We start from the raw sequence: 12870 nt of genomic DNA, 5'->3' as shown, positions 1-12870 counted from the left end.
GCACACTAAAGCTGCGGTTCTGTCCAGATCCACATCCATAATTAATATATTTATATCAATTTAATATTTAATATACATTATAAGAAACGTTATTACTGATGCAATCCTGAACATTAGACATGAAACACTATTCCTGCTGCACAAACAACCATTTGTAATTATGGAGCAAAATCTACACACCACCTTTACTGTGAGCCACAGAGACGTCTTTAAAGCCCATGTTCATAGTTTACGTGTATTTAGAAGGAGGCTGCGTCCCAATCCACAGTAAAGATAGTAAATATTATGCTAAAATAGCAGCCTGGGAGTTACTGTAGTTAGTGCGATGGAGTTTGAGATGAAGCCTCATGTTCTCCCCGTGTTAGTGTGGGTTCCTCTGGGTTCTCCTGTTTCCTCACATTCTCCAAAACATGCTTGGTGGATCAGCTGTGCGAGCTGGGAATGAGTGTGTGTGTGTGTGTGTGTGTGTGTGTGCATGGTGCCCATGTGATGTACCTGATTCCCATCCGGAGTGTATTCCCACCTCATTCCCAGTGTTCCAGGGATTCACCCCATATCCACCCTGACCAGGATGAAGCCCTCACTGAACTGAGCTGAACTGAGTGAAGACATTTTACACTCTGGCCGTTAGGTGGCGCCACTGTAACAGAAACCAGCACTAACACAGCTAACACACCCTCCTGCTTAGTCATCTGATTACTGAGGCTTGATATAGACTGCATTAGATGAGTGACTTTGATTATTTCTGTGGATGTGATTAAAATGTCGTGAATTCATTAGCAGGTGAAATTGGGAGGGTTAATGGAGGGGGAAAAAAAAGGAAAAATAAATAGAGTAAAAAAAAATTGATCTGGTCAGTGAAGTCTGCTGGGTGCAATATAGCTGCTGATTTATTTATTTATTTATTTATTTATTTAATTATGAGCTTATGATGATTGCATTATTTAATCATTGTGATCATTGATCATTGTGAAACCTCCCAAAAAAAAAAAAAAAAAAGAAGCTATTTATGGAAAGTATTTTTGGCATGTACACCTGGCAACCCTCATGCCTGAGTCTGAGCCCCAGTAGTGTCGAAATATCACCCAAGATATATTTTTCATACATGTATTACTTTAATATATATATATATATATATATATATATATATATATATATATATATATATATATATATATATATATATATATAATTAATTATACTGAGGCCCCAAATGATCATGTTTTATTAGTGCATATTGTCATATATTGCAAAGAAAGAAAAAAAAAAATAAAAGTGAACAGGTGTTGGTTCAGCATTAGGGTTGCCAGGTCTTCAAAATAACAAAACAAAACAAACAAACAAACAAACAAAACCTCACCCTTCCAAATGGCATATACTATTTTTTTTTAAAAAGTTCAGCATCATGACTGTCATTGAGAAGCATATCGTATTAAGCATCATATTAAGCATCATCATTTTATTCATTTTTATTAAACTAATATTAAATACACATGGTTTATGTATTATGTATACTCAATCCTCCTGTTCCTGGAGTAACCTCTGTCCTGCACACACACACACACACACACACACACACACACACACACACACACATGGCTGTTAATTAGCTGATCAGTTTAAAATGTGCAGGACAGAGGGTTCTCTTGGGAAAACTGTTTTAATTTAAACTTATATTTCTCTTAAAACTAATCAGTCAAAAGGATAACATCGAGGAATAAACAGGGACCTGGCAACCCTGTATGCAGCTTGCAAGCACCCTGTAACGTGGACTGTGTTTAGTATTGAGTATTGAGTTAAATGAGTATTAAACATTATCACATTGCAGAGTATAAAGTGATTGAGAGTTTAGAGATTTTTAACCATTACTGTAGGAACACAGTGGTGTTTAAACTGTGAGTCGGATGAATTCAGTCCAATCTGGCAACCCGGAGGGACGCAATTGAAACCCCTGGCCAAGTTTGAGTTCCAACTTCATCCTGCACATTTACTCCAGACTCCCAGGGCACGAGCTGAGGACAGCATTTCTCTCTCTTTTATTTACTTCCTCTCATCACAGTGTTTACAAAGTTACTGAAATACTCAAACTGCAAGATAATAAAGAAACCAGTTTTATTAATAACTCAAATCTAAAGAAGAGAGGATACAGAGCTATGGAAGACCTGCTGGGGAAATGAGCAGCGCTTCTCTCCTGCATCACTCCAACTTTCATCAAGTTCTCTCCTGCGCAAATGTTCTGGCACCCCTGAGTAAGAGTGATGGACGCCAGAGATCTGTTTTCTGCTGCAGGACGGAAAGTGGATTACAGGAGATTTACGGTAAGATCTCAGAGAGGAGAGAGAGAGAGAGAGAGAGAGACAGAGAGACAGAAAGAGAGAAAAAGAAAGAGACAGAGAGAGAGAGAGAGAGAGAGAGAGGGAGAGAGAGACAGACAGAGACAGAGAGAAAAAGAGAGACAGAGAGAGAGAAAAGAGAGAGACAGAGAGACTTACACAGAGAGAGAGAGAGAGACAGAAAGAGAGACAGAAAGAGAGAAAAAGAGAGACAGAGAGAGAGAGACAGAGAAACAGAGAGAGAGAGACAGAGAGAGAGAGAGAGACAGAAAGAAAGAAAAAGAGAGAGACAGAGAGACTGACACAGAGAGAGAGAGAGAGAGAGAGAGAGAGAAGGAGAGAAAAAGAGAGAGAGAGACAGACAGAAAGAGAGACAGAGAGAGAGAAAAAGAGAGAGACAGAGAGAGAGAGAGAGAGAGAGACAGAGAGAGAGAGAGAGAGACAGAGAGAGAGACTGACACAGAGAGAGAGAGAGACAGAAGGAGAGAAAAAGAGAGAGAGAGACAGACAGAAAGAGAGACAGAGAGAGAGAAAAAGAGAGAGACAGACAGAGAGAGACACAGAGAGAGAGACAGAGAGAGAGAGAGAGACACAGAGAGAGAGACAGACAGAGAGAGAGACAGACAGAGAGAAAAAGAGAGACAGAGAGAGAGACAGACAGAGAGAGAGAGAAACAGAGAGAGAGAGAGACTGGAGGAGTGTGTGAGGAGTGTTAATGTACCTGAACTCTGAACTGCAAGTTGTGAAAAATGTTGAAGTGCTACAACAAGGTGCTCTTTATTTCAACTTAATAACTCATTATTTCAAGATACTTTGTCGTTATTTAATCTTAATGATTTAATATCTTGGTATTTCAACTTTACCCGTTAATTCAACTTAATAACTTATTTCGACTTAACATTTTGTTATTTTGACGTAAATATATGCTATTTTGACTTAAAAGCTCATTATTCCACTATATCCTGTTGTTAATCTTACTTAATACCTCGTTATTTCACAATATTACATTGTTATTTTGACTTAACATCTTATTATTTCAACACAATTATGTATTATTTTGACTTGAAAACTCATTATTGCCAGATTTCATGTTGTTATTTCAACTTAATATCTTCTTATATGGGCTTAATCAGTTATTCTGACATAATAAATCATTATTTCACTGTACTATGTTATTATTTAGATTTAATATCTTGTTATGTCAAACTATTATATCATTATTTTGACTTTGGACTTTGGTGAAAAAAGGAATAACTGTAACTCATTATTTCAAGATAAGTCATTAAACTGACTTAATAACTTGTTATTGTTATTATCTCATTATTTAAATAAATTATTTTAACTCTGAACGCTTAAGGAGCCAGAATTGCATAAGGGTCACAGCGCTCATTTTGAGCGTATGAATTTGACGTAATATACCTGAACACATTTAAGTGAATTAGTGATCATTAGATGCATAAATGTGTGACATGAATTCCAACATCTGTCTTATGGACTGTCCTCAGAATAGCATCTGCAAAGTGCAGTGCAAAGTAAACGTTTTCCCAGAAGCCCTGAAAGTGCGCCATATTACAATTCATGAGAAATAAAGCACTTTAGTGATAAACTGTAGCTTCACAGACTGGCCTTCTGCTGTGTTGTGTTATTCTGTTGAACTGTGTGGCGCTTGAGTAGAATTTTACGGAATTTAATTTCATTTTGTTTCCACTAAATCAGGATCTAAAAAAAGATGTGCATCCTGAGATGCTTTTCTGCTCACCACGGTTGTAAAGAGTGATTATTTTAGGAGTCACCACAACCTTGTGTCCTTACTGTAACTTATAATCAGATGTGACTCAGTCTTGCCATTCTCCTCTGACCGCTCTCATCAGCAACAAGCTTCCACCCACACAACTGCCGCTTACTAGATGTTTTTTTTTTGTTTTTCAACCGTTCTCTGTTGTGTGTGAAAATCCCAGGAGATTCTGAACTGCTCAAAGCAACATATCTGGCACTAACAAACCAAACCACTGTCAAAGTGGCTGAGATGTTTGATGTGAACATTAACTCAAGCTTCTGATCTGTATCTGCATGATACTCTGCATTGTGCTGCTGCAACATGATTGGCTGATTAAATGATTGCATGAATGAGCAGGTGCACAGGTGTTCCTAATTGTAAGTCTTTATTTAACTTGACCCGCATTGGTTAAAAAAAAAAAAATTCTCTGCACCTCGACGCCTGCAGCGTTTAATTAAGTCCAGGAGAACAGTGTAAGAAATTGGTTAAACACAAGGGTCGAGGTCGTGCTGTATGTGAGTGTGTGTTAAAAAAGATTGTCATGCCTTCCACATCTTCTAATCCACTCTTTATTTCTGCATCAGGTCATCGAAGGCTCAGCATGTAAAGAGTCGCTGCATTATAGAGGCCTCAGTCCCAGGAAAAAGCTCCACTCGGCTGATGAGATTCAGCCTGGGCGTCGTCCGAACCCGGAGGGCGCCGGCTCGGTGTCGGTGAGGGAGCTCAGCACTCGGAGGGCGTGTCAGAGATGTCACATCATCACCAACCAACTAAACAGGCAGGCGCTGGCTCTGGCCGAGTCCAACACGCTGAAGGTTTGTCTGAGTCATTAAAACAATTTCTCTCTGGCACTCTGATATTTTCTCCTTTATATTGATACGTTGTCGTTTCTATAGTAACACATCATTCACAGGGACTTGTACGGTGAACTCTCTGCATAAACACATTTAAAAAAAAAAACACATACAATCCCTGAAATGGTTGCATTTTCTTTTTTTTAAAGAGACATTTATTTAACATTTAAGGAAGGAGTCTCCAGTGTCAGCACTTTGTACTTTGTAACAGTCGGAAGTGAAACTTTTTTTCCCAACATGGGAAACTTTTTTTTTTTTTCCGGAGAGCACATATATAAAATGCATGCGTATTCCAACAGTAAAGAGAATTGTAAAGTAAAAAAAGGAATGATGGGATGGTGTGTGATGAGGAGATGAGTAGAGGGCTGTCAATGCGAGCTCACATTCCTGTGCAGAGATTCAGAGAGCTCCTTAAGCATTCGAGACAGTGGTGGTAACATGTCCAAACACTTCAACGTCAAAAGTTCCCTCGTCTTCAAAAGTTCCTCAATTGCACAACTTCTGGAGTCCTAAGAGCTTACAAATGGAAAGTCAAACTGGCTTTTGTGATCAAAGAAATGCTGAGAACAAAGAGCAATGACAGAAAAATGGGCTAACCCTTTAAACCTATTAAACGCTCAGCGTATTATTCATTTATTTATAATTTATTCATTACGCATTCTCTGTCCAATCAGAATCCAGAATTGTGGTGTAACAGAGTGCAAATGTAACGTGTTTAAATCCTGTAAAGTCCCTGAAAGGTCAGTTCTTTATTTAATTCCCCAGGTTTTTTCTCCGTGGAGAATGAATCAGTGTTAAAGTCCGTCCTCTCTGACTTCCAGCCGCTCCACACTCTCGTCACTGTTTATGGGAAACAGTTTGTAAGGCCATTAGTTTGTATTACATATCGGACATGTGTGTGTGTGTGTGTGTGTGTGTGTGAATGATGGCGAGGCGACAGAGGTGACCTACTCAGCACCATTTTATGATCCTATGAATTGTGAGTGATGACTTAGGCTGAATGGCCACGTTCAGGAAAAGTGCTGAGATACAGAAACGTGAGCGGCTGTGCGTGTCATTGACGATAGCCGGTCTGATTAGGGGATTATAGAACACCGAGCCACGTTGCACTCTGATGTGGAGTGAAAATGCATACGGTATTGTTGTTGGAATATAGAAAAAAATGCAATAAAATGATTTCTGAGCTGTAATTTTTTGGGGAAAATCGAGTGCTTTGTTGTTGGAATATCTATATTACATTCATGTGCTAATCCACAGCATGTCACTAATAAGTGACAGATTTAAGTTTAATCATATCTATGCCCCAGTCAGTGAAGACTAAAAGTAAGAATTTATTTAAAAAAATTACAATTCACACACAACTGGCAGCTAAAACGGTCCTTTCCTCTGCCATGATGAAACGTTAAAGTTAATGGCGGATTTTAATGTCATGTGTTTCTTATATAACATTTCTAAAACCCTAGGATTGGGGTTACAGTAAATACTAATATTATCTACAATTACCAAATATCATCTACACACTAGCACTGTAATAGTGTTATAAAGTCTATAGAATCCTATTAAATCCTGAACCATATATACTGTATATATATATAAAACGTATCTGTAATGAAAGGTCTACGATGAAATATTTGTGTCCATGATGATGAATGATGCATCTTGAGGAAATATGATATATCTGCACAGGTGTGTGACATGTTGATGTACGAAGTATGTATAACGATATGTTACATGTCTGTGATGACATATAATATGTTTAGGACGATGTCTGGCATGTCGATGTTGATGTCTGTAATGAGGAATGATGTGTTTGCGATGATGTATGACATGTCTGTGATGACATATGACATATCTATATTAATTCATGCATCTGTAATGACATGGGACATGATATATGACATGTAGTGACATATGACATCTGGAATGATGTATGATGTGTCTGTGATGACATACGATGTGTCAGTAATGTCTTATGATATCTCTAATGACGTGTGACGTGTCTGTAATGACAAATGATGCGTCTGTAATGGCGAATAACATGTCTGTGATGACATCGGATGTATCTGTAAAGACACGTGCTGTATCAGTGATGACATACTGACATACTGAAATATCTGTTAAATGTAGTATTTGGCTATAGTTAATGGTGAGATATTCTCTAAACAGAAATCTAAAAAGCACTCCTAATGTCCTAAAAGAAATATTAGTATTGCTAATCAAAGCTAAAACAGCTAAGACATGGAGTCAGGAGGTCAGCTGAGGTCCACTTCTGTGCGATTTGACCCCAGTAGACCTTATAGCTGTGTACATTGCTGTGATTGAGTGGAAGGGAGAATTTCAGCTCATTCATCCTGCTGTGTGTATATAGATCAGCACCTGGGCTCATTGTGTTTGCTGAACAATATACCTGATGGCATCCAAGTAGGAAATGAAGCTACTTAACCTTCTGTAGCTCAGTGAAAGTGTTTTCCTGTTGGCTTTTCCTTAAATCCCTGTGAACTGTGTGGTCTCGCACGTTGGCTGTGTGTAAGGCGTTCTGCTTTTGATTTACAGTAATGTTCTATTTATTTAAAAAAATGATCTGCTGGTTTGCTGTACAGCTTTACTTCAATGTCTTAAACCTCCGTGCAGTAGCTATTTATCAAAAGCCTGTGATGCTAGCGTAAGGGAGCATCATGTAGGACATAGGACGTATCTTCAGTGACGTGGTATAACGTATATATGTCACGTGATGTGTCTGTAATACCATATGACAGCTTTATTATGAAGTATGGCATGTCCGTGATAATATATAACATCTGTGATGATAAATACTGTATGTCTGAGATAATATATAGTGTGTCTGTGATGGCATGCTGTATGTGATGATGGATCCTGTATCTAGGATGACATTAGGACGTATCATCAGTGACATAACATGTATTCAGTGACATATGATGTATCTGTGATAAGGTATGATGTATATGTGATTATCAGTGATGACGTATTTCAAATCTGTAAAGTCATGTGACTTATCTGTGATGAGATATGATGTGTGTGTGATGACCTATGTCTGTGATGAGGCATAACGTGTCTGTGATGATGCATAACGTGTCTGTGATGACGTATGACATGCCTCTGATGATGCATGACTAATCTGTAATGCGGGATCGTGTATGTGATGACGTATGGCACAACTGTAATGACATATGACATGTCAATGATAACATTAGACAAATCCGTGACAATGAATAACATGCCTGTGATAATGTACTGTATGTCAAATCCATAATGTTGTGTGACGTATGTGATAGAGTATGACATATCTTTAGTGACGTATGACATATTTGTGATGAAGTATCACATATCTGTGTTGACATGTAACACGTCTGAGATGATGTATAACACGCCAGCGATGACGTATAACACGTCTGAGATGACGTATAACACGTCTGAGATGACGTATAACACGTTTGTGATGATGTATAACATATCTGCGATGACGTATAAGACTTCAAATGATGTATAACACATCTGCGATGACGTATAACGCGTCTGCGTTGACACATAACACATCTGCGTTGACGTATAACACGTCTGTGATGATGTAGAACACTTCAAATGACGTATAACACGTCTGTGATGATGTAGAACACTTCAAATGACGTATAGCACGTCTGCGATGACATATAACATGTCTGTGGTGATGTATAACATGTCTCTGGTGACGTGTAACACGTCTGCAATGATATATAACACATCTGTGATGATGTATAACATGTCTGAGATTACATATAACACGTCTGCGATGACATATAACGCGTCTGCGATGACATACAACGCGTCTGCGATGACATACAACGCGTCTGCGATGACATATAACGCGTCTGCGTTGACTTATAACACTTCTGAGATGACGTATAACACGTCTGCGATGATGTATAACATGTCTGTGGTGATGTATAACATGTCTCTGGTGACGTATAACACATCTGCGATGATATATAACACATCTCTGATGATGTATAACACATCTGTTATGATTTATAACATGTCTGAGATTACATATAACACGTATGCAATGACATATAACGCGTCTGCATTGACTTATAACACTTCTGAGATGACGTATAACAGGTCTGCGATGATGTATAACATGTCTCTGATGACGTATAACAAGTCTGCGATGACGTATAAGACTTCAAATGACGTATAACACGTCTGCGATGATGTATAACATGTCTCTGATGATGTATAACAAGTCTGCGATGAAGTATAAGACTTCAAATGACGTATAGCACGTCTGCGATGATGTATAACATGTCTCTGATGATGTATAACGTCTGTGATGACGTATAACACGCCTGCGATTATGTATAACACTTCTGAGGTGACATATAACATGTCTGCGATGACGTATAACACTTCTGAGATGACATGTCTCTGATGAAGCATGGCAGATCTGCAATGACAGTTGACAAATCTGAAATGTCATATGTCGTATGGCATATAGTATCTGTAATGACATATGATACGTCAGTGATGACATATGACATACCTGTGGTAATGTTTCAAACCTGTAATGTTGCATGACATCTGTGATCACATCTGCTGTATCTGCAGTGACGTATGATGTATCTGTGATGAAGTATTGCATATCTGTGTTGACGTATGCCATGTTTATGATGATATAAGGCGCATCTCTGATGACATATCACATATATAGGAAGACATGATGTATCTTCAGCGGTGTATGACGCATACACAATGACATATGAAGTATTTGTGATATGTTATCAAGGAGAAGTGATATTTTATGTCTAATTAATAATGGCGTATGATGTCCCTGTGATATAATTAGCATAATACAGTGTATATCTACTATATATTCTACTGCAAGGTTTTTTTTTTTTTCGAGTTTTGGTCCTGTTCCATATTCCTTGGGCATTTTGTCCCAGTTTTCTGTGGTTTACCACTCCCACTCCTGTTTTGAACTCATCAGCAGTCCTTTATGAGCTGAGTCAGATCTGTTGAAGTAGATAAATGACAAACCGGTCATTCCTCATAGCTCTGATTGAGGCTTTGCAGCAATGTCGGGAAAATGTATAGCTCTTTAATATCCTGCTCAACGCTCGGGAGGCATATAGATGTATTAGGAGAAAGTTTCTGAGCTTTGCTTTGCTGTGACAACATTCATTCAGCTCCAGGGGAATTTATTCAAACAAACTCTGTGTATGTTTAGAGGAAATTACTTACTAAAATCAGGCCTTGAGGTTGCAGAACCTCCTGAGATGAATGCAATGCTAACTTGTGAATGCATTCAAAACAGGACTAGATGTTTATGATTCATGATTTTTATTATGTTTTGACATAAATACGACTTATTTCCTTTCCAGTAAAGACCTAAAATATGGTGTAAAAGTCGAACATTTCTCTCCACTTGCTCCATTCTCTGCAGTAAGACTTATTGGACGGTTTAGACGATCAGATTGAAACCCAGGCTGTCACACCGAGCACTTTAAAATGTCACAGTGAAAGCATTGAGTCTTTACCCAAACCAAGATAAAGCTTCTCCAGCCACTTTATAACATAAACATGCTGTCATCCCCAGACACCATCATTTCTTTCCATGGATGCTTATCATCCTGAGAGAACTTTAAGTGCACTCACAGTCGAAAGACCTTTTTATTTCTGAATAGAAGGTCCGATCTGACTCACTGTTCAAGCTATCGGCTGCCGCTCATGCAATTAAACCATCACTGATGCTGAAACACCTTCAGTAATTTAAAAGCCATGCCAATGAAATGTTCAATCATTAGTTTAAAAAGCAGTAACAGTTTTCATTAATACTATAAAAACATCATCAATTATTGATATGGAAAGGAACTTTTACAAACAATAAAACGAATGTATCGAATTTAGGTTTCTTATTTGGATTTGTTTCATTCATTTATTGGCTTGTTATTTGGTTTGGTGTACAGTATTTAATAACTAAATCTGTTATTTGCAGTCAATTCCATAAATATTATATATCACAGGATGAATTCAAATCAAAAACAGGATAAAATCAATATTACACGTAATGATTCAAATTTTAGCTCTGTATTTTCCCTCTATGGACACGTCATTGTTTTTTTTTGTCTTTTTTTAGCAGCTTTGAGCATGAGAAACGTGCTATAGACCCCTTTGGGGTTTGTAAACGAAAAGAGATGTACACTCAACCTGGCTGCAGAAAGATCCGATTAGCTGCACACTGATGCTACTCAGTTATAATCTGCCTGAAGTATCTATCGAGAATTTTATTTCAGAATCAGACTGACGTTAGCAAAAATGTTCTCTGCTTATTATTATGGTAATCCACTAAAAGACCGAGAGTGCTGTTCAGCTAAACTAACACTTTCAGATGGTGTAACTCTAGAAGATCCTTCTGGCATCCTGTCAGTGGCTGAACGATGCTAAGTAGAGCGAAACTGACGGCCTACACGTCTCTGGATGCTTCCAATCTTGTTGTTTGTGAGCACGTTCACTAACAACAACTGAAAGAAGCTGCACTACAAGCCTGGAGAAGCATCACAAAAGAAGAATGCAACAGTTTGGTGATGTCAGTGGGTCTCCGGCTTGATGCAGTCACTGCAAGCAAGAGATATGCGACTAAATATTAAGCATTAGTTACTTCAAGAGTCTCTGTTCCAATACTTTCGCTCATCTAAAAATGAGGTGCTCGGGCACAAAAGGTGCCATGTTCTAAGTTGTTTAACACATCTAGATGTCAATATCAGGAAATGAAAGCTGAAATTCTGATCTATCGTCTCATATTCATCTTTTGATCTCAAACCCAAATGTCTTCAGTGTAAAGCAAAAAAAAAAAAAAAAGAATTAGCCTTGCTGTTCCAATACTTTCGGAGGGGACCGTAGCTAGTTTCTTAATGTAGATTTTAGTTTGAGCTACTTAGGATTGTTAAAGGAATATAAATTAGGCATGTTACCTGACAGGCATGCTAAGCCTGTTAAATTCTTAGCTAGCAAGCCAACTTCACTGCTATGATAGTTAGCTACTTACGTGAGATAAAATGAGAACGGAAAGATGGACCTCTCCGCACCAGTTATCCCTCCTAACTGCCTGTAAACACAATAACCCTCTAGTGTTGGCTTGGAAAGGTGTCCGATTCTACAGGATGAGGTAAAAACGAACACAACATTTTATAAAACAAATTCTGGATTGCTGTTAAAAATCAATATAGTCTCTTGGTATGTTTTTGCAAGTGTGGCTGATGTCACAGTGATGTGTCTCACTCAGGGGAATATAATAATAATAAAAATAATAATCATAATAATAATAATTATAACTCTCAAAAACAAATTATTGGCACCGCTAAGGAATATTTAAAATGAATGAAAATGGTTGTCCTTATAAATATGTAAGTAAGTTGGTAATTAAACAAAGCAAACAAACAAACAAACAAACAAATCATCTCCCAAAACTCCATTACTGCTTTTGAAAAAAAAAAAAAAAAAAAAAAGTCTGCATGCATCTTAAATTGCTTTGTTATTCATCACTACAGCTACAGCCAAAGAACTTTCTCAAATAAATGGACTAAAAGTTGTGGGGTGCCAATAAATTTCAAGATATGGTGCACTTAAAATAGTGTTACCTTCAAACTGTATAGCATCCTCTATACGTTTCAGCTCAAAGCATATTTATTTCTTATTTTATATTAATTTTTGCTTATTTTCTTGAAGGGTGCCAATAATTATGGACTTGACTCCACAGCAATCATTTAATGTGTCTCAGTAATGAGCGCGTCAGTGGTGTGTATACGGACGAGGGTCAGATGAAACGCTCGGCTTTTCTCGCGCTGAAACGCCTAAAGACCTGCATGAAGAGCTGCTCGAGTGGCCTTCGTTTTTTTTTTTTGTTTTTTTGAGT

At 37.9% G+C, this 12870-nt stretch overlaps 1 protein-coding gene across 1 annotated transcript in view; it reads left to right on the top strand.

Moving 5' to 3' along the window:
- Positions 1-1990: 1990 nt before the first annotated feature.
- The window catches only part of kif26aa (kinesin family member 26Aa), a 94488-nt gene continuing 83608 nt past the window's right edge, over positions 1991-12870 (top strand). The window contains exons 1-2 of the mRNA XM_034313438.2: positions 1991-2318; positions 4695-4925. Of these exons, the coding sequence (XP_034169329.2) occupies positions 2259-2318; positions 4695-4925 (291 nt within the window). The 5' untranslated portion in view covers positions 1991-2258. The remainder of the gene's footprint in view (positions 2319-4694; positions 4926-12870) is intronic.

This window comes from Pangasianodon hypophthalmus, chromosome 19 (assembly GCF_027358585.1).
Source record: "Pangasianodon hypophthalmus isolate fPanHyp1 chromosome 19, fPanHyp1.pri, whole genome shotgun sequence".
Classification (NCBI taxonomy): Eukaryota; Metazoa; Chordata; class Actinopteri; order Siluriformes; family Pangasiidae; genus Pangasianodon; species Pangasianodon hypophthalmus.
Note: the sequence above shows the minus strand (reverse complement) of the source record. Positions and strands in the feature narration are given on the sequence as shown.